Here is a 22,605-nt window from a genome sequence, read left to right as displayed (position 1 = left end):
GTGTGGTCACCGCTTAGCTCGGCGGTGTGACCGAATTCGCTGCTCGCTGTGCAGGGCGTGTAAAGGACGGCGGCCGATTTTCCACTGCTGATACTAGAGGGAGGAGCTAAACCAGCAGCCCCTAGTGACTGACAGCTGTGGGGTTGGGCCAGGCATTCAACTGGGGTAAAGGAAACTCAGCCGGGTTACTCTAGTTTCAACCAGGCCCCATCAACTGCAGGAGACTCAACAAACTGACCCCAGTGGGGGATTGGCCACAACTCTCCAGCCAGGCCCAGATCCAGCTGGGGCCCTGCAGTGTGGTTGAAAACAGCCCTGGGAAGACCGTGAGGGTCTGTCTAGACTGCGTCTCTCTGTCGGCAGAGGGATGCAGATTAGGGAGGTCGACATTGCAAATAGGGCAGGGATTTAAATATCCCGTGCCTAATTTGCATAAAAATGGCCACCACGTTTTGTCAACTCAGCGCTTTGTTGGCAAAAAGCAGCAGTCTGGAGGGGGATCTGTCGAGAAAGAAAGCCCTTTTCGACAGATTCCTTATGCCTCCTGCAAGGAGGTTTACAGGATCTGCCGAAAAAGGTTTTCTTTCTCCACAGATCCCCCTCTAGACTGCTGCTTTTTGCCAACAAAGTGCCACGTCAGCAAAAAGCAGTGGCCATTTTTATGCAAATGAAGCACCGGATATTTAAATACCCGCTTCATATGCAGTGTCGACCTCCCTAATCTGCATCCATCTCCCGACAGAGGGATGGAGTCTAGACGTACCCCTAGATTGGGCCACTTGGCTTTCTGTCCTCGGCGCGCTCTTTTGCCCAAAGGGGTCACTTTGTGGGAGAATCCGAGGCACAGAATGAAGGGCCCTTCACAGAACTGGACAGTTCCCCGGCTCTAGGAGCAGCAGTGGGCAATGAGGAAGATGAGGCCATTGATGGGGATGAAGGAGCCACCCACTGCCAGCTCCAAGACCCTGAATAAGCCACAAGCAGCAACAAAGGGTAATTGAATGTCTTTATGGAATATTAAAATGTAGCATTGCTACCTCCTAAAAAAATAGAGGAGTTTAGGGATGTGCTCTGGATGTTGGGGTGGAGAACCCAGGCCCAGCAGATCACCACAGATGCTCTCCAGTGTCTTGTGTTAAAACCTCCATCCCATTTCATAATCTTAGAGAAGAAAGTGACCTAAAGAGGTTATCAAGTTCCATCCCCAGCTGCCATGGCAGGACAAGCACAATTGACATCATCCGGGATCAATGTCTGTCCAACCTGCTCTTAAATATCCGCAGGGATGGAGATTCCACAAGCTCCCTCGGCCATTTATTTACTGGCTGGTTTGTTATTGAATGAACCCCAAGATCATGACAGGGTGTCAGAGGCAGAGAATGAGAAGAAAACGGGCAGATCTGTGGAACTAACTCCAGGGTTTGCAAGTGAAATGGAGGATGCAAACCGAGATGAGCAAAGGCTTCTTGTCCAGGCTGCTCCCTGCTCTGGCTCATCGAATGCAAAAGTTGGGGGCCCACAAGAGACCTAAAATTCCCTGCCACTAAAGCTTTGGTGTAAAAAACATTGTAAGGTCACAGATCCCCTGACCTTGCGTGGCAGAAGTTCTAATCACCCAGATGAAAAACCCCTTGAGATGACTCACTTAGGAACTTCTACCTGTGGGGTAACTCCGAGCTCTTTAGACCTTCCTCAGGAGAGATTAGGAAATCAAAGTGTAATTTGTTAACAGCCGACCTTCCATTTCAGGCACAATCAGTCAGAACCCACTGACATCTAGGACACAGTAATCAGATCATAGTCCTTAAAAGGTGTTTTATTAACAAAACAAGAAGACAGACTTGATTGCTACGTGTTACAGAGCAACTCAAAAAAGGCAAATGAAAGGACAGATTCATTCAGTTGGTATCAGGGGGTCACATGGGCTAAGCAGAGAGGAGTTGAACCACAACACAAAATAAAAACACAATGGTTGCATCTAACTGAACTTTCCCTGTTCTACTCATATCTGTAGTTACAAGATTAGTCTTCCCTTAGGCATGGATATTGCAGAAAAAACCTGGCTTAGTCCATCTCTTGCCCAGCTCCTACCCTGAACTCACACAAAAACTAAAGCACGAGGAACATGGTTTTCTATTCAAATCTCTCATTTTCTTATCACTGTCTCTCCTGGCCCCCTGAACATCTCCTGTCTCTTGGTTTAACTCTTTACAGGCAATTTAATTAACAGAATGTCTAGTATTTTTAAAATAAGGTAGTAGAACTCCCATCCATCATACTTGTGCATGTACAATGTGAGCACAAATAGCTCGACCACAAAAGTTAAAAATGCAACCTCCATGAAGTCTGACACTGTCAGAGACCTGACTAGAGAACTGAAAAAACAAATCTTACATGAATGTGAATTGAATTAATCACTTACGGGCACAGGGGAGACTAAATGGGGGTAGAAAGCTTTGGTCATTTATAACAATTTGAAGTGGGATTAAAGTGAAAGCAAGAAGTCAGATAATTCTAAATGTGAAGAAAATGGCAAGTCAGAAAGGAATGAGCCCTTGAGAGACGCCATCCTCTAAGGCGAGACACCTGATGGCGTCATGGAGCAATAAAACACAGAATGAAGAAAACTTTTTGTGAGCAGACAGAGTCTCTGCTCAGAGACAGACCCGTGTGGGGTATTAACAATTGTGAAAAGATAAACGGCTCCAAGAAAGAGATTCCAATTCAGAACATGCTCCCCAGACATGCAGGGCGGCAGACACTGTGACAGCAGAAGCCCAAGAGTTGCATTCGCCAGAAGGGGTTTTCCGTGTGCTCCGTACCAGTGAATGCTGCTGGAATAGACCCAATCCAAGAGGGTCCCACTTCCGGTGAAAACTGACACTGTCTGTGAACCCAGGTGCAGACAGTTCTGTGGAAGTTGTGGGTCACTGCCTGGGCCCACAGACAGTGTTCGCTTTGGGAAATTCTATCAATCACAGATACTGGCGGAAATAAATGCTTTGTGCAATACTGAAGATCCCAAACACAGAAACTCAAGTGCTTGGAGTGGCAGACACTGCGGCTGGGAGGTTTCTCACAGACACACTGGGATCAAGCAGGCCTGAGGAGGGGATTCGGGCTGGAACATTTCTCCCACTGACACCGGCCCCAGGAGCTCAGGTTCACATTCTGTCTGAGGAAGATGAGGAGAAACAAAAAGTAAAACCCAGGCAAACACAGGGGGGTGGTTACTGTGGAACAAACACAGCAGTGGCAGGGGTGGGTTATTGGTAACTAGCATGAGACTTAAAAAACCCACCAATTCCAGGCTCCCATCTATTGTCGTATTGAAGAAAGTGTCTCCAGTTGTAGGCCTGGCTGCGTATGGGAATCCCTTCCCCCAGGGGCAAGAGGCAGTGACAAGTTCCCATGTTTTTCTCCACTTCATCAGTCAGGGCTGCAAAAAGCCATGTGTTTTCTCCACTGTTGTTGCTGTTTCCCACCAGCTCTGTGATTCTGGGGAAACCAGAACATGGTCACCTGTCAGCCTTGTGCTCTTGGGGAGCCAGGGAGTGACATTCATGGAAAACCATTCCCCTCACTCAGGCCTCTGCTAGAATCAAAGACAAAGCGAAGAAAAGGCCAGGGAAGACACACCTAAACTGCTTCAGACAAGGGTGATATAATTAAGGAAACACCCCAGCCTCATTTGCTTTAAAGATGGAACAGAGGGACATCTCATTAGCATACAGAATGGAGAGCAGCTCTTCCAAGGCAGGAACCGCACTGAACTATGGGACACCGAAAGCAGAGAAGCACTGCCTGATGGGAAATCCCTGCTCCAGATGCTAATGAACCCAGGCCTGCTCACACCCAGATTAGTCATTATCAGACCAATTCTAGTAACGATCCTATTGACATCTAAAATACTGAAACTGCCTAGTTGCATTGTGAGCTCCTTCAAGGAACATCCCCCATAACCAGGGGTGATCAGTCTCTATTGTCTCTCCTCTTTCTCTTTGAACTATCCCTATAAAAACTCCTCTCCTTGCCCCAAGAAAACTGTTCTGATACCTGGACTTAAACTGCATCAGTTCCATTGAGACTTCTTCATCTCCTGTCTGATCGTGCTGGGGGCTCTGTCCTGCTTTTCTCCTGCCCTCTGGACCCCCGGCTACGATCATCATCTGGGAACCCCGATCAGTGCAAGCTCCGTGGAGTGGTGAGGTCTCTCTCTCCTCCCTCCCATCAACTATCTCTCTAAGCATAGCCTCCTGACCCTGCCCTATGTAAACTGTTAATATTGTAACTGTTTGATACCTATTCACTACTCAGAAATAAATCACTTTCATTGTTAAACTGGTTGCTTCTCTCTCTTTCTCTTTTGCTCACTCTTCCTTAAGGGGTGTTGTTTTGGCTTCCCCATTCGCTCTGCAACAACGCTTCTTGTACCCAAGCAAAAGATCCCTGTAGTGCCCAAAATCCTGTGGGGTTTGCTCATCGTGTGGTTTACCTGTGAATGACTGTGGTGTGAAAGTGGGGATACGGGGTGCTGAACCTGGGGGCTTATGAGGATAGCAGCTTAAAGTGCTGTTTAATCCAGCCCATGGAGTCCAAAGGCACATGAGGGTGCAGTGTGGCATTGCTGTGAAACCCAGCCAGCTGAGTCCAGGGACATATGAGGGGGTCAGCTTGGGAGTGCTGAGTACCCAGTCCTCTCAGACGTGCTCTGTTAGTGGGTGTGAGTGTCTGGGTGTGTTGCTAAGGTGGGAAGAACCCGTCCTGAGGAACCTAGTTCCTGCAGGAGAGCTCCAGTGGGAGGGGGAATTGGCAGCAGGGAGAATTCAGCTCCATATGAGAGCCCAAGTAAGCACCAACAGCACCCTGATAGAACTGTTAACCTTCCCCCAGTCCCATAAGGGTAACCCTGATAAATGAGCATACCCCAGAGTATTGGGCAAATTTGGTAACATTGCACAATTGTTTGACGGCTGTCTGGGTCCTTCTTACACTGGGCAGGAAATCGCCCCTCCTGTGGCAAACTAGCGCTGTACTTCACACGTCATCCTGTGGCTTTTCACAGTTCCAGAGCAAACACTTAAAAATAACCTTAGGACAGGGGGTGTGGCCGTTATCAGTGAGATGAACGGAGGGTCCATCATAGGAACCGCTCACAGGGTCTAAACACTAATGACTTTCTTGTAAGTCTAACCCCTCTGCAGAGCAAACCAGCCCCAGGTGCCCTGGTCCAGTCTCCAGCTGTGAGCTCGTCCCTTAGCTAATCCCTGCAGCCAGGGCAAGAGCAGGGATCAGACGGGCCAGCGTCACACCCCGGCCAGTTTCACTTCTCTTCCGTTGGCTTGACCCATGGACACTGGTCAATCCACATTGCCTTGTCTGGGACCATCTTGTGTATCAGCTGCACCCACAGCACATCCCCAGCACACACACAACTCTGTCTGCACATCCCGTACACACAGCACACACAGCAGTTTATATCTGACATGATAAATACATGACGGATTGAAGAGGTTGTGAGTGAAAACAGGCAGAGCAAAGGAAGTTCCACATTTCAAACAAACAGAAGCACGTGGCTAGTTCGAACACACCAAAGCTTATTGCAAACTTACCCTACAACTGTTTTTATTTCACACAAGCCAAAGAGCCAGAGAGAATCTTTCCTTGTGACTTGGGTCCCTGGCTCTCCATTTGGGGGTGTCATGCCAGCCAGAGAGAGAGAGGCTGCCACAGACTTTCTTTTGGGGCAGGAATCCTTCGTTCTCCACCCCCTCTGCTTAGCAAACCCCACTGCCTCAGGTGGACTGGAGTGGAAATCACAGAAACATTCCACTTCACCTGAGGACGTGGGGTTTGCCCATCAAAGCTCCTGGTTCTATTGATCTTGGTTGGTCTCCAAGGTGCTGCAGGACCAGGCCTTGTTTCTGAAATTACAGACTCACATGGTGACCCCTTTGAGAGCCTTTTACAAGCCATTAAGTTGATCATCCGGCCATTAGGGTTGCCAGAGGAGAATCCTTCCTGGCTCCCATTTGCCCATTTAAAACCAGAGACAATCCCAAACCGCACAGCTCCAACCTGCCACATGGGAATTATTCACACACCAGAGAGAGAGGCACAGACCCAGCCGGGTGTGACACTAAACTGGATGGCTGTGTCTACATTGGCACCCTTTTCCGGAAAAGGGATGCTAATGGGACACTTCGGAATTGTAAATGCCGCGGGGGATTTAAATATCCCCCGCGGCATTTGCATGAACATGGCTGCCGCTTTTTTCCGGCTCGGGGTTTTGCCAGAGAAAAGCGCCAGTCTAGACGGGATCTTTCGGAAAATAAAGCCTTTTCCGGAAGATCCCTTATTCCTCATTTTAAGTAGGATCTTAAGGAAAAGGCTTTATTTTCCAAAAGATCCCGTCTAGACTGGCGCTTTTCTCCGGCAAAACCCCGAGCCAGAAAAAATCGGCAGCCATGTTCATGCAAATGCCACGGGGGATATTTAAATCCCCCGCGGCATTTGCAATTCCGAAGTGTCTCATTAGCATCCCTTTTCCGGAAAAGGGTGCCAATGTAGACACAGCCGATAGGCTACAGGAGGTATGTTGCCCAAATCATCTGCACGTGATGCATATTGAGATCAATATGGTCATTTCGGGGGAGGGGGACCCTCTCACCCTGCCCCATTGGTGTTCGAGCCCTGGGCAGCCTGGTTCCCCTTAGTTCCAATAAAGACAATTAAACAGACTCGCAGAGGGCAGCCGGATCTCGTTCTGGGGCACTGCCTCCTATAGTGCACAGTGATGTCAATGGCACGTGCCAGGGGCGAGTCCCGTGACACTTCACGAGGCAGAGGGTGCACACAGCGTTGTGTCGGTGTGTAGGGTGTGAATACAGGGGTGCAGGAGTTCACACAGAGCAAGCAGACTCTGTGCATGAGGGTTCTACCCCGATGAATACGCGGCCGTGCCCCGCTCCAGATACAGCGGCATTTTCATTGGTCCCGGAAGTGTTGCTGGTGCTCAAGCTGTTTCAGATCCTGTGGATGTTTCTCAGCTCTCGCTCCAGGGCTTCCCACCAGCATCTCCCCCTCCAGGCTGGAATTCACAGGGAGCAAGGGCGGCCCGGAGGGGTCTCCTTGTGGGGAGAATCCCAGGCACAGAAGGAAGGGCCCCTGCGCAGAACAAGCCAGGCGCCTGGATCTAGGAGCAGTAGCAGGAGACGAGGAAGATGAGGCCGTTGATGAGGCAGAAGGAGCCGCCCATGGCCAGCTCCCGGACACTGACGAAGCTGTGACCTGCTGGGAAAGAATCTGGAGTGGAACCAGCTGGTGAACATCACTGCTGATGGGATGCACATGGTGTCCGTGTGTCTGTGCTTCTAGCACCCCCCACCCCGAATCTCAGCAGCCCCAAGCTGGGATGTGAAACCCACCCACAGCCCTTCTCTCTCAGAGAGGGGGACACTGACCCTCGTTCACCCCACACGAGTGTCTGTTCCACTCTTCTCTGCCTGCCCTGTGCCCTGCCCTGTGCGCGATTGGCCATTGGGGTCTGGGAGCTGGTTGCTCCACCGGGAAATGTGCTGGGTGAGAAGGGGAATCTATCTAGGTAGAGGTCAGCAAGCCACGGGCTGCCTCCCCTGGCACTGGGACATTCCTGGTGATGCAGGGACCTGCCCTTCCAAAATAATTCTGGTGACTCCCCCACACACCTCCATTGAATTGTAAATGGCACATTCCATCCGTACCAGCCAGAGGGGGAAGGAAGGTCCAGTGTTAAGGATGGAAAAAGGCCGGGGGGGGGAGGGGAATTTTACCTCCACTTTATTTTCTCTCCGTGTTACCCCAACCAACCTTCCTCTCCCAGCAGAGCTCCCTGGGATGCGTCTCCTCCCATGGGAATAACAAACTCAGCTCAATGAAGATATTAGGGGTGTCTCACCAGTCCTGGGGACATTCACGGTGATGTTCACAGCCTGGCTCCGGAGGGATGGGACCCACCTCCCACTCACGTTGGCCTCGTACCCGCAGGTGAATTCCCCGCTGTCATTGGGACTGGCCCGTGGGATGCTGAGCACAGAGCCCTTCACAGAGCGGGAGCCGGGCTCCATGGTGCTGATCTCAGACCCTGCGTCCCTGGGGACAAACTCAACTCCGTCCTTGTAGAAATGAAACCTCCTCTCGCCGGTGTCCCCTGGGGCCGTGCAGGTGAGGAGCAGGGGGAGCCCTTCACTCACCGCTCCAGACGGGGGATCCACACTCAGCACTGGCTGGGGAGGGGGATCTGTGGGGTGCAGCAAAGGGGAAGGATCAGCAGGGACGTGGAAAGGTAGAAAGTGAAGATGGTTCCCAAAATTCCGTGTGCTCTGAGACAACCTGGGCTCTGTCTCCAGAGCCTCTTGCTACAGTTCAGGGTGCTGGGAGGCTCCACACAGAAATGAGTGAGATCCAGGACGGGGTGGGGATTTCTTCCTTCAGATAAGGGGGACCTTCTCCCTCAGACGTTTGGGACCCAAATGGACCATTCCCCAGGCACAGCCCCTTGCTCCTGGACCTGCAGGTTTTCCCTCCTGGTCCTGTAGAGTTCCTTGTTCTCCAGCTCTGCATCTTCCTCCAGCCACTCCTGGCATCCCACTAAACTGACTAAAGGGGAGGCTTTTCATCAGTTGGAGCTGGTCCTTGAACGGATTCAATGTTTCTCTGGGTTAGGAGCTTCTGAACCCCAAAGTAGCATCAACAATTCCCCACAAACCTACTAGGAACCAGGGAGTGATATTACTGGAGGATTCAGATTGATCTGAGTCTCCCTATGTGGAGCTGAATGGGCAGGTTGTCTCTCACTCTGCACGTCATGAAAAGATGCCCTGCCATGGTGTGAGTAGAAGGAAGGAGAAAGGGGGCTCACCTGTCACTGTGATGTTGATGGGGCTGCTTGTCTCCGAGAGGAGCTCTCGCCCAGACACTGTCTTCCAGAATTCACAGCTGTACACTCCATGTGACCCAGATGGACCCGACAGCTGCAGGGAGTCAGTGTAGCTGTCTCGAGGGAAGGGTAATTCCATGGAGTGGATTTTCTGGCTGTCCCTGAAGAACCGGATCCCAGACACGCTGGACACCCCAGCAGCTGAGCACGTGAGGGTCACATTTTCTCCAGCAATGTAGACAGGTCGCTGCGGGGACACAGTGAGGTTGGGGGCTGGAAAAGACAAGGGGCTCAGTGGGGGGAGATGGTTCCTATCTGGTGACAGATGCAAAGGAAGAGCCAGTGAAGGGCAGAGGAAGGACACAGACCCCAGCCAGCCCCAGCTCTGTTCTCAGGAGCCACGTCCCTGCCAGGACACGCAAACACTGAGCCACAGAGATCTCCCTGCCAGGAACCCAGGGGACCTGCCTCCCTTGCTTGGTACCTGAGGGGGCAGATCCTGCCTGGGACAGCTCAGCCTGCAGGAGGTGGGTTTGGGATTGTGCAGTTTAGGCCGGGGGTGTCAGGGAGCTGCTCCCAGCAGACACAGAGCAGGACACCCGGCACTAAGAGCAGAGACAGCCAAATGCTGCAGAGCCCTGGGTGCCCCATGGGAGATTCCCACACTCCAGCTGAGTCCCAGCCTAGTGATGCCAGAGAAGCTCCAGCCCTTTGACCCCTGCTGGGATCTCGCCCATTCACTTGCTGGGGTGTTGGTGCCAGCAGTGGGATGGGGAATAGGACAGTGACCAATCCCTCTCCTGAACTAATCACAAGAGATACAAGGGGGGGCCTGGCCAGAGCCAAGGGCCAACGTTGACGTGTTGGGATGGGCCTGAGATTCCCAGTGACCCACCCACCAAACAGCAGGAAAGGGGCTCACCTGTCACTGTGAGGGAGATGGAGTTGCTCCACCTAGATGACTTTGCTCCTTCGGGATCCTCTCTCCAGTACGCACAGGTGTAGGACCCAGCCCGTCCCCTCTCAGCTGGGAATTGCAGCCAGGGCTCTTTAGTGGGGATGAAGAGGCCCTGCTGCCCTTTTCGAAAGAAGAATCTGTATCCCCCAGCCTGCTCACTGTGCGGTGGGGAGCACATGAGCCTCACCAGCTCCCCTGGGGGATATGCTCGGTATGTGGAGTTCCTCACAAGTGTAGGAGGTGGCAGGAGATCTAGAACAGAGGCAGAGGGGTCAGCGCAGAGGGACAGGCCAGGGTGCAATTAAGAGAAAATCAGAGTGAGAGGAGAAATATAAACACAAACCAGCCGCATTTCACTGCCCAGCACCCTGCACCTTTCCCCTCTGGGAAATGCCCCACGTCAAATAACCCACGGCCTGATTCTCTCTCGTGTCCCGCTACTTCTCCAATGATGAAATCCAAAAGTTCATTCCCAGTTGGAAATTGTGGAGCTCCTGCTCCCAGGGACTGGATCGTGTAGAATCACTGTCTGGCCACCTACAGAACCCTCCATTGTCGCGTGTCTGTTCCCCACGTCGGAACTTCCGGGCAACCTTCCCTTTGTGACACTGAACAGGCTCAGCTCCTGGAGTCTCTCCTAGAACATGGACCTGCCTTCTGCACAGCTGGGCAAATTCCTTCCCCCATCTTCACCTTTGCAGCCCACAACTTGCTGCTCTATGCTCAGTGGCCTCCCAGTGTCCCTGCCCTGCCCCCCAACCTGCTGCTCTACCCTCCCGACAACAGAGGAGCTGGGAAGGGGATTGTGCCAAAGAACAATCAGGACTCAACTGGCCTGTCCCAGCAGAGACAAGGGGTGTCAGGAGCAGAGCTGGGTGGGAAGTTTCCCTCATGTGTCTCAGTATCCACAGGCTGCCCCCCTCTCCATCCAGGGGAGGGGTGAGGGCAGGTTGGGAGGCTCCTTCACCCACCAGTGCAGCTCCAGATCCCACACTCTGGGGGAAGCAGGAGGCCGAGAGGGGCAGGGTGGTTTCTGCCAATTCTTCATCCCCAGACCCGCCAGAGTCGCTGCACAGAAGAGAGAAGGGTTGGCCGGACATGGGGAAGGGAGGGGGGAGTTTTTCCACTCACCACCTGTCCTCTGGGGTCTCTGCAAAACCTGCTTTGAGTGTCCTGGCTGGTGGTGCTGGGTCTGTGCCCCGACCCTGAACCCTCTGTGGGGGCACAGACCTGGGGGAGATAGACCCCCCCACACATGGCCCCACACTGATGGGCCTTGCCTAGGGGCGCTCAGTGTCATGGGGAGGTGGGAGCTCAGTCTCCACAGCCCGTCCAGCCCTCGCTCTCTCTGCTGAAGTTCCCATATTGATGCTGGAAAGCCCCCATGGTGCTGGGGCAGCTTCTCCCCTACGGCCTGGGCAGGGACCCACCAAAGAGATGCCCCAAGGAGCCATTATCTGGGCCTGCTCTTCTGCCCCATGGACGCGGCTCTGGACTGGAGCTGCAGCTGCAGGGTCCATGGGAGACTCCTGTGAATGGGCAGCTGGAACCACCCAAGGGGTGACACGGGGGGCCCTGGGAATCCCCCTTCCCTGCAATTTCAAACACCCCCAATGTGGGAGGTAGGGGAGCCCCACCCCCACTGACTGACTTCTCCCAACCCACCACGAGCATCTCAGCAAGGCCAGGAGACGTCGTTACCTGCGGGGGTCACCGGCCTGGGGAGACTCTGGAGCGAGGCTGGAGGAGAAGAGCAGAGAGGGGGTGAGAGCTCTGGGGAGGGGCTGAGGGAGAAGGAGAAGGGGAGACGTGGTCAGAGAGGGGGAGTGTCCCGACAGACACACCGAGGGGCTGGGGCTGAGGGGGGCACTTACCCAGCAGAGGCAGGAGCAGAGGCAGCACCATGCTGAGCCAATCACTCTAAGCTGGGAGCTGGGTTCTCAGCTCAGCTACTGGCCCCATCTGGTGCAGGGGGGATGGGACCCTCCCCTCTGACACAGGCAGAGGAAGTCACAGCCTCAGGTGTGGTCACCACACAGCTTGGCACAGGGCGTGTGGGGGATGGCTGCCGATTTTCCATCGCTGATACTGTGGAGGGGGGAGGAGCTCAACCAGCAGCCCCTAGTGACTGACAGCTCTGGGGCTGGGCCCAGGATTCAACTGGCTTAAAGGAAACTTCGGTGAGTTACTTCAGTTTACGCCAGGCCCCTTCAACCGCAGGAGACGCAACACACTGACCCCAGCGGGGGATTGACAACGCTCTCCAGCCAGGCCCAGATCCAGCTGGGGCCCTGCCGTGTGTTTGAAAATAGCACTGGGAAGTTCTGCCGGGCTGCAGGGAACATTGTCACAGACAGCGAGTGACGGGCCTGGGGCAGGTTTCCAGTCCCCAAACCCTGACCCTGTGGGATGGGATTGACCCCGCTCTGGGGAACAGGAGCAGGAGGCCGGGCCATGTCCAGCTAGAGATGGAGCTGGGGGGGAGAGGAGCAGGACAGGGGGCCACCTGACGGAGATGGGGGCTGTGACACAGCAGGTGTTTCTCTCCCTGGACACGGCTGCATTTTAGTTGCTCACTGAAGTGTTGATGGCGTCCAAAGCCCCTTCCAACACTGTGGATGTTCCTCAGACCTGAGACCAGTGATTCTAGCCCAATCACCTTGTGGGGAGAATCCCAGGCACAGAATGAAGGGCCCTTCACAGAACAGGACAGTTCCCTGGCTCTAGGAGCAGCAGTGGGCAATGAGGAAGATGAGGATACTGATGAGGAAGAAGGAGCCTCCCACTGCCAGCTCCAAGACCCTGAATAAGTCACGAGCAGCACCAGAGGGTAACTGAGTGTGTTTACGGATGATTAAAATTTAGAGTTGTTCCCTTGTAGGGGTGTGTCTACACTACAATGTTAATTCGAACTAAGAGCCAAAGTAGAAATAAGAGATCCTCCAGAAAAGGGCTTTTTTCCGGAGGATCTGGCCAGTGTAGACGCTCTTTTCCGGCTTTTCTAAAAGCCGGAAAAAAGCGGCGGACATTTTTATTTAAATGCCGCTGGGGATATTTAAATCCCCCGCGGATTTCCCTATTACGATCTCAAAAATTACCATGCCCCTTCCGGAAAAGGGGCCAATGTAGACGAGCCCTAAGAGAACAGAGGAGTTTAGAGATGTGCCCTGGATGCTGGGGTGGAGAACCCAGAGTAGCTCCAGCAGATCACCACAGATGCTCTCTAGTGTCTTGTGTTAAAACCTCCATTCTCATTTCATAACCTCATAGAAGAAAGTGACCTCAAGGGGTTTTCAAGTTCCATCCCTAGCCCCCATGGCAGGGCAAGCACAATTAACATAATCTGTGATCAATGTCTATTCAACCTGCTCTTAAATATCCCCAGGGATGGAGATTCCACAACTTCCCTCGGCCATTTATTTACTGGCTGGTTTCTTATTGAATGAACCCCAAGATCATGACAGGGTGTCAGAAGCAGAGAATGAGAAGGAAACTGACAGCTCTGTGGAACTAATCCCTGTGTTTGCCACTGAAATGGAGGATGCAAACTGAGATGAGCAAACGCTTCTTATCCAGGCTGCTCCCTCCTCTGGCACTTCGAATGCAGAAGTTGGGGCCCCACAAGAGACCTAAAACTCCCTGCCATTAAAACTTCAGTGTAAAAAACACTGTAAGGTCACAGATCCCCTGACCTTGCGTGGGGGAAGTTCCAATCACCCAAATGCAAAACCCCTTGAGATTACTCACTTGAGAACGTCTACCTGTGGGGTAACCCCAAGCTCTTTAAATCTTCCTCAGGAGAGATTATGAAATCAAAGGGTAATGCCGACCTTCCATTTCAGGCACATTCACACAGAACCCCCTGACGTGTAGGACACAAGAATCAGATCATAGTCCTTAAAAGGTGTTTTATTAACAAAACAAGAAGACAGACTTGATTGCTACGTGTTACAGAGCAACTAATAAACGGCAGGTTAACAGGACAGATTCATTCACTTGGTATCAGGGGTCACATGGGCTAAACAGAGAGGAGTTGAACCACACCACAAAATAAAAACACAATGGTTGCATCTAACTGAACATTCCCTGTTCTACTCGCATCTGTAGTTCCAAGATTAGTCTTGCGTTAGGCACAGATATTGCAGAAAAAACCTGGCTTAGTCCATCTCTTGCCCAGCTCCTGCTCTGAGTTCACACAAAAACTAAAGCAGGAGGAACACGGTTTTCCATTCAAATCTCATTCTCTTATCACTGTCTCTCCTGGCCCCCTGGATATCTCCTGTCTCTTGGTTTAACCCTTTACAGGCAATTTAATTAACTGAATGTCTAGAATGTCTAAAATACCGTAGTACTGCTCCCGTCCATCCTACTTCTGCATGGACTCTATGAGCACAAATAGCCTGACCACAAAATATTTAAAAAGTGCAACCTCCATGAAGTCTGACACTGTCAGAGACTGGAATAGAGAATTGAAAAAACAAATCTTACATGAATGTGAATTGAATTTATCACTTATAGGCATAGAGGAGACAAAATGTCGGGGCAGAAAGTTTTGGTCCTTTATAACAATTTTAAATGTGATGATAGTGAAAGCAGGAAGTCAGACAATGACCAGATTTGAAGAACATGGCAAGTCCAAAAGGAAGGAGCTGTTGAGAGACGCCATTTCCTAAGGCTGCTAACACCTGATGGAATCATGGAGCACTAAAGAACTGAATGAAGAAAACCTTTTGTGAGTAGGCAGAGCCTTTGCTCAGAGACAGACCCATGTGTGGTTTAACGATGTGTGAAAGGAGAAAAGGCTACAAGAAAGAGATTTCAATTCAGAACATGCTCCCCAGACATGCAGGGCAGCAGACAACATGACATCAGAAGCCAAAGAGATGGATTCACCTGAAGGGGTTTTCCGTGTGCTACGTATCAGTGAATGCAGCTAGAATAGATCCAATCCCAGAGGGTCCCACTTCCGGTGAAAACTGATACTGCCTGTGAACCCAGGTGCAGACAGTTCTGTGGAAGTTGTGGGTCACTGCCTGGGCCCAAACTCTGCGTTCCCTTTGGGAAATTCTATCACAGACAATGGGGAAAATAAAAGCTTTGTGCAATGCTGAAGATCCCAGCTACAGAAAGTCAAGTGCTCTGAGTGGCAGACACTCCGACTGGGAGGTTTCTCACAGACACACTGGGACCAAGCAGGCCTGAGGAGGGGGGCAGGGGCTGGAATATTTCTCCCCCGACACCGGCCCCAGGAGCTCAGGTTCACATTCTGTCTGAGCAAGATGAGGAGGAACAAAAAGTAAAACGTAAAGGGTCCCCAGGCAAACACACAGACCTGGTTACTGTGGAACAGACACAGCAGTGCAGGGGCGGGGGGGATTGGTAACTAGCATCGGCCTTAAAAACCCACCAATTCCAGGCTCATGCATTTTAGTGTCAAAGGAGGTGACGCCTCTTTTAGCCCTGGCTGCGTGTGGGAATCCCTTCCCCCAGGGGCAAGAGGTGGTGACAAGTTCACATGTTTGTGCCCAGTTCATGGGCCAGGGCAGGAATCAGAGATGTGTTTTCTTCTCTGTTGCTGCACAATTGTTTGTCTGCTGTCTGGGTCCTTCTTACACTGGGCAGGAAATCGCTTCTCCCCGTCAAACTCCTACTGTACTTCACACGTCATCCTGTGGCTGTGCCGGGGTTCACAGTTTCAGAGCAAACACTTAAAAATAACACTAGAGTGTGGGGTGGGGCCAATATCAGTGGAGACCCTAATGCACAAATATCTCACAAAGTTTTAACACTAAAGACATTCTTGTAAGTCTAACAGAGCAAACCAAGGGAGGGGGGAGAGACGCAGGGAGATGCAGACAGTGTCTCCTTCCTTATCTGGCTGCCTTCCGGGTGGGCTTTGTCACCACCTCGCTGTACAGCACATGCGCCTCTGCAGCAGGCTGGGCTCTGTTTCTCGACTGACTTCTGTGAGCGTCCGAGGCGGGGAACTTGATGTGTGCGTAGGTGACTTCTGAGCCCTGGAGGGGGAGGACGGAGAAACAGTGAGGGGGAGGGGTGTGTAGGCATTCAGTGCTTGAATGATGCACTAGGAAGGATCTCTATGAAATTGGGGGTTACAAGGATATTGGAGGACAGAGTGAGAGTGAGCTGAGAAAATTTGGAGAAGTGCCCTGATATCTTCTAGGAGGGGCAAAGACCTCCAGGTAGGAAGGTAAATAAAAGGCACCTTTAAAAATTGAGTTTTACTGGCAGGGCAGGAGCACTGTGGAAAAGGAGCCCAAATTGTCTTTGGTGCAACAGAACGAAGTTGCTGGGAAAAACTCTCCCGTCGCTCTGGGCTCTATGAACGGGAGTGCTGTGTGTGAGGCAGCGGAGAGAATTACCCTTCGCAATTTAACACTGGTGAGGGCTCAGGTGGGACCCCCTGTCCAGGCCTGTTCATCACACTTGAAGGAAGATGGGGACAAACTGCAAAGACCCCAGAGGAAAGCGACCGAACTGACCAGATGTTTGTACAATACGATCCAGGTGACAGGTGCACAAATGGGGCCTGTTCAGTCAGGAGATGAGACAGCTGAGGACAGAACAACCCTTCTGAGACAACGTTACACACAGGACGGTGACCGGCTGTTCTCAGTGTCCACGGAAGGTTTAATTAATGCTACCTCAGCACAGCGGGTAACATTAGAAGACTTGCTGTCTCGGCCCTGCCCTACGTTTCTGTGAGTCCGTGGCTGTTTGGAGTGATGGGGAAGGGACGACCAAATCTCAGCCCTTTCTCCTGCCTGAACAAACCCCGGGCAGCTTCCCTTTGGGGCTGTTCTCTGCCTGCCCCGCCCCGGAGAGGAAGCTGCATCTCAGGACTGGGCACAAGATTCCAGCTGTGCAGTTTCAAGGCAGCTGAACCGCGTTGGGGGTTTGACTCTCTCAATCCAGCCCCGTTACCTGTTCCACCTGCTCCACCCCAGCACCTGGGGCTTTGGGTCGCTTTTTGTGACGACTGGGATTCGTGTTTCTGGCGTGTTCTCTGGGTGCAGATCCCTCGGGGCTTGTCAGAGGCTTTGGAACTAAAACAGAATCAGAGGAGAACGGAGCTGAAGTGGGGAGCAGCAAGAGGGAATGACTCCACCAGTGTGTGACCCTGAGAGAGCAGAAGCCAAACTCAGCTTTGTATTTGTTGATTCCAGTACGTGTGTGAGTCTGCGGCTTCCACCAGGGCACAGGGTGCAAACACATGAAAATATCTCTGTACGTGTGTGTAGATGTGTATTTCTGCAGTCCAGAGCCAGGAAGATTCCTGAAAGTTTTACATTATTTTACTGCTCCCTTAACATTAACCCTGACCACAGTCAGTGACCTTCATGATCATCTCTAACCTCATTGCTCTTCTGCTGCCATGACCCCGCCCCATAGCCACGACCCCAACAACTCACCCAAAATGCTCCCGAAGAAGGGCCCAGAGACCAGAGTTCTTACTTGGTACAAAGGGAAACTCAGATTCTCAGCTCCGCCCCCCACTTCCCATGTGAGCTTGGACCCATGTGGAATTGGCCACCTCAGTCCTGTCAATACTGTGGCTCACACCTCATGTCTCCGCCTGTGAAATGGAGCCAGTTGCTTGTGGGGATGCTCAGATGCTGTGGCAATGCCTGGACCTTCCCACTTCAACATAGAATCAGGTTGTGACAAATGATTTTCTGTCTTTCAAGCAGCATCTGAGGATTTGGGGAGTGAACAGGAAGTGAAGGAAGGTGCCAACAATTCTCTAGGCTCAGAGTTGCAGGGTTTCCCCTCTTTCCTGACTGACTAGTGCTGTGTGAGGGGTATTTGTCTCAAATCAGACAGCCGTAGAGCAGATTATTGGGCATCATGTGTTAGAGAAGCCAAACAGGGACCAATTCGCGTTTGAAAAGCTACTAAGAGCTTTAGAACTCGGTCGTCTTTTTCTGGAGAGGCTTTTCAGTCAGAGTTCGATATATCCTGGGCCAGGCATGTTGGGATTTACTCTCCATACCCCCCCTCCCCATTGTGCTATGTTAGGTTGTGGCTGATCATGGTTTGAAATTGTTTACACTGCTCATGACAGAACAGTTATTGGCTAGACCAATGCACAGATGGCAGGTCACAGCCACCTCTCACTCACCTGTTTTCTTCCTACGGCAGTAGCAGATCAGAGCAGCCAGGGCTCCAGCTGGAAGCAAGATGCCGCCTGTTATCAGCAGAATTTCGTTGGCTTTCAGTGAGGCAATTCATACAGAAGACATAGAAAAGGCAGGGAGGACAAATGAGAACAGCCGGACCACCATGGAACAAGTCCGGGGCCCACGCGGGAATCTGCCCTTGCAACAACTATCCTGTGACAGCCCTTCACTGCTGCCCATGGCACGATCCATCTGTAGCAGCTTCCTCCTCATGCCAAAAAGAGGAAGGAAGATTTTGGGGTTACGGGCCTGCCTGGGGCATGGGCTATGGGGGTTCCATTGCTTGCTGTAGTGCAGGTCCCCGGAGCACAGTCCTTCTCCTGCCTCCTTTTCCCATCCCTAAAATGGGCATGGGAAGGGTAAATCCACCAACAACAGCCCCTCGGAGAGTTGAACCATCAAAGCACCATGGCTAGAAAGGCTGTGAAAGGGATCTGGAGATTTCAAACTCCCCTTTTTTCAATCTCCACATGGAGTCTGCCGCCTGATCCAACCTCCCACTCACAGCAGAGGTCCCAGGGATGGGTCTCCTCCCATGCGAGAAACACAGGGAGCTGAATGAAGGTATTAGGGGTGTCTCACCTGTCCCGGTGGCATCCACGGTGACATTCACAGCCTGGCTCTCAAGGGACAGGACCCACCTCCCGCTCACGTTGCCCTCATACCCGCAGGTGAATTCCCCGCTGTGATTGAGACTGGCCCGTGGGATGCTGAGCACAGAGCCCTTCACAGAGCGGGAGCCGGGCTCCATGGTGCTGATCTCAGACCCTGCATCCCTGGGGACAAACTCAACTCCGTCCTTGTAGAAATGAAACCTCCTCTCGCCGGTGTCCCCTGGGGCCGTGCAGGTGAGGAGCAGGGGGAGCCCTTCACTCACCGCTCCAGACGGGGGATCCACACTCAGCACTGGCTGGGGAGGGGGGTCTGTGGGGAGCAGCAAAGGGGAGGGGAGAAAGTGAAGATGGTGCCCACAGTTCAGTGCACCCAGAGCTGACTTGGACTCTCTCTCCAGAGCTCTTGGTTCACATCAGGATGCTGGGGGGCTCCTCACAGACATGAGCGAGGGCCGGGCTAGGGATGGGAATTGCCCCTTCACACACAATGGGGGCTGCTGGGATGGAGGAATTTTCACAAAGCTCCTAATTTCACACGGTGGCTCCTGCACTTCAGGGCAGCAGGACACTGAGCTTCATCTCCCTGTCTGGGGACACGGCAACTCCCTGTCTGATTGGCTCCCCTCAGGAGGTGAAGGGACCATTCCCCAGGCAGGGCTCTCCCTGCCCCTCGCATCTGGACCTGCAGGTTTCCCTCCCACCCCTGACAGTGTCTCTGCAGTTCCTGTTCTGAACCAGTGAATGTTCCTTCCACTGTACCGGGTGCACCACTGAACTGACTAAAGAGGAGGCTGTTAACCAGTTCCAGGTGGACCCCAAACCTTCCAGGAACCAGGGGGTGATATTCCAGGAGGTTGAAAGTGACCTGAGTGGCCCTGTGTGGAGCTGTCTCACCCTGGGCATCATGGGAAGATACCCTGCCCTGGGCCAGCCAACAGCAGGAGAAAGGGGGACTCACCTGTGACTGTGATGGAGATCGGGCTGCTTGTCTCGGATAGGAGCTCTCGCCCAGATACTGTCTTCCAGAATTCACAGCTGTACGCTCCGACCTGTGATCCAGACAGACCCGACAGCTGCAGGGAGAGGTTGTAACTGTCCTGAGGGGATGGGAGCTCCTTGGAGTGGATTTTCTGGCCATACTTGAAGAACCGGATCCCAGAAACAGCAGGTGCCCCGGCAGCTGAGCACGTCAGGGTCACGGCTTCCCCAGTGATGTAGATAGGTTGCTGTGGGGACACGGTGAGCTCGGGGGCTGGAAAAGAGAAGGGGGTCAGGGAAGGGGATGCTTCCTACTTGGGAAGCCGGGGACACAGAGGCAGGGGAAGGACCAGTGAAGGCCAAAAGAGGAAGGAGGGATCCTGGACACAGACCAAGCCAGAGTCAGACCCATGCCCAGGAACCACGTCCCTGCTGGGCCATGCAAACACTGTGCAGCAGAGATCTCCCTGCTGGGAATCCAGTGGGACCAACCTTCCCTGCTTGAGAACTGAGGGGCATCTCCTGCTCAGGCCAGCTCAGCCTGAAGGGGCTGGGGCATAGGAGCTTGCACAGAGGAGGTTGGGGGTGTGAGGGAGCTGCCCCCAGAAGGCAAAGGGCAGGATACCCAGCACTAAGGGCAGAAGGCAGCCATATGTTGCAGATCCCTCTGTGTCCCCCAGGCAGCTTCCCACACTCCAGCTGGGACCTGGCCCAGTGACTCCAGGGAAGCTCCATCCTCTTTACCACTGCTGGGATCTCGCCCATTCACCAGCTGGGGTGTTGGTGCCAGCAGTGGGGTGGGGAACAGGACAGTGACCAATCCCTCTCCTGAGACTAATCACAATGGAAAATCCAGGCAGCTCAATGTTCATTCAGGGTCTCCCTGACAGTGCCCGGCTCAGCGTCCAGTGCTGTGAGCTTCCCTGCAGCAGTGCCCCCCTGGCAAGGAGGGGCCCTGATCCAAGCAGGGGCCAAAGCTGATGTGTTGGGATGGGCCTGAGATTCCCAGTGACCCACCCACCCAACAGCAGGAAAGGGGCTCACCTGTCACTGTGAGGGAGATGGAGTTGCTGCTCCGAGATGACTTTGCTCCTTTGGGATCCTGTCTCCAGTACGCACAGGTGTAGGACCCAGCCCGTCCCCTCTCAGCTGAGAATTCTAGCCAGGGCTCTGCTGTGGGGATGAGGAGGCCCTGCTGCCCTTTTTGAAAGGTGAATCTGTATCCCCCAGCCTGCTCACCGTGCGGTGGGGAGCACATGAGCCTCACCAGCTCCCCGGGGGGATACGCCTTGTATGTGGCTCTCCTTGTGAGGGTAGGAGGTGGCAGGAGATCTAGAACAGAGGCAGAGGGGTCAGCGCAGAGGGAGCGGCCAGGATGCAATCAAGGGAAAATGAGAAGTGAGAGGAAAATATAAACAGAAACCAGCTGCAGCTCACTGCCCAGCACCTGCCCCCATGCTGGGAAATACCCCACGGCAAATAACCCACGGCTGATTCTGTCTCTCTCATGTCCCATTACTTCTCCCCTGATGATGAAAACCCGAAGTTCATTCCCAGCTGGATTTGTGGAGAAACCGGGTGGTGTAGAATCACTGTCTCGTCACCTGAAGAACCCTCCATTGTCATGTGTCTGTTCCCCACATTGGAACTTCTGGGCAAGGATTCAGTCCCCCCAAAACCTTCCTTTTCTGACGCTGAACAGGCTCAGCTCCTGGAGTCTCTCCTAGAACATGGACCTGCCTTCTGCACAGCTGGGCAAATTCCTCCCTCAAGTCTCTGCATCATCACTCCTGCACCCCACATCCTGCGACTCCCAATGACACTGCCCTGCCCCCAACCTGTTGCTCCCCTCTCCCAGGGACAGATGAGCTGTGTAGGGGATGGTGCCGAGGAGCAATCAGGACACAATCGGCCTGTCCCAGCAGGGACAAGGGGCGTCAGGAGAGAACCTGGCTGGGAAGGTTCCTTCATGTGTCCCAGTATCCCCAGCCTTCCCCCTCTCCATCCAGGGGAGGGGTGAGGGCAGGTTGGGAGGGGCCTTCACCCACCAGTGCAGCTCCAGATCCCACACTCTGGGGGAAGGAGGAGGCCAAAAGGAGCAGGGTGGTTTCTGCCAATGCTTCAACCCCAGGCCAGCCAGCAGTAGCTAGAAGGTGCTGCAGAGAAGCGAGGAGGGCTGGCCAGACATGGGGTAGGGAGGGTGGGTTGTTCCACTCACTGCCTCTTCCCTGGGGTCTCAGCAAAACCTGCTTTTTGTGTCCTGGGTTGTGGTGCTGGGTCTGTGCTCCTGGCCCTGAGCCCTCTGCGGGAGCCGAGAGCTGGGGCAGAGGGATCCCCCCACACACAGCCCCAAACTGGTGCCCTAAGTAGGCATCAGCTGTGGTTGCTCTTCTGCCCCATGAACTTGGCTCTGGACTGAAGCTGCAGTTTCAATGGGTGACACCTGTGAACGGGGCTGCTGGACCCCCCCAGGGGATGACATGGGGGCACCTGGTAATCCCCCTTCCATACCATTTAATCAGCCTCATGTGTAGGGCAGGGGATCCCCACTCCCCATGGACTGAGTCCTCCCAGCCCACCGTGAGCATCTCAGCAGGGTCAGGAGGCGTCATTACCTGCGGGGGTCACCGGCCTGGGGAGACTCTGGAGAGAGGCTGGAGGAGAAGAGCAGAGAGGGGGTGAGAGCTCTGGGGAGGAGCTGGGGGTGCAGGAGAGGGGACGGATGTGGGCAGAGGAGGGGAGTCTCCAGACAGACACACACCGAGGGGCTGGGAGCTGAGGGGGGCACTTACCCAGCAGAGGCAGGAGCAGAGGCAGCGCCATGCTGAGCTGGTCACTCTGGGCTGGGAGCTGGGTTCTCAGCTCAGCTAATGGCCCCGTCTGGCTGTGGGGGGGGGGGGGATGGGACCCTCCCCTCTGACACAGGCAGAGGAAGTC

The 22,605-nt window shown here is 53.3% G+C and overlaps 1 protein-coding gene across 1 annotated transcript in view; it reads right to left on the bottom strand.

The window, feature by feature from the left end:
- Nucleotides 1–7,195: 7,195 nt before the first annotated feature.
- LOC149521081 (Fc receptor-like protein 5) overlaps nucleotides 7,196–22,605 on the bottom strand; it is a 203,585-nt gene continuing 188,175 nt past the window's right edge. The window contains exons 6-11 of the mRNA XM_089774211.1: nucleotides 20,413–20,424; nucleotides 19,649–19,942; nucleotides 18,678–19,000; nucleotides 9,005–9,011; nucleotides 7,937–8,278; nucleotides 7,196–7,290 (exon numbers count right to left, since the gene is read on the bottom strand). Coding sequence (XP_089630337.1) covers nucleotides 7,196–7,290; nucleotides 7,937–8,278; nucleotides 9,005–9,011; nucleotides 18,678–19,000; nucleotides 19,649–19,942; nucleotides 20,413–20,424 — 1,073 coding nt within the window. The remainder of the gene's footprint in view (nucleotides 7,291–7,936; nucleotides 8,279–9,004; nucleotides 9,012–18,677; nucleotides 19,001–19,648; nucleotides 19,943–20,412; nucleotides 20,425–22,605) is intronic.

Source organism: Pelodiscus sinensis, chromosome 30 (genome assembly GCF_052426305.1).
Source record: "Pelodiscus sinensis isolate ZL-2025 chromosome 30, ASM5242630v1, whole genome shotgun sequence".
Taxonomy (NCBI): domain Eukaryota; kingdom Metazoa; phylum Chordata; order Testudines; family Trionychidae; genus Pelodiscus; species Pelodiscus sinensis.
Note: the sequence above shows the minus strand (reverse complement) of the source record. Positions and strands in the feature narration are given on the sequence as shown.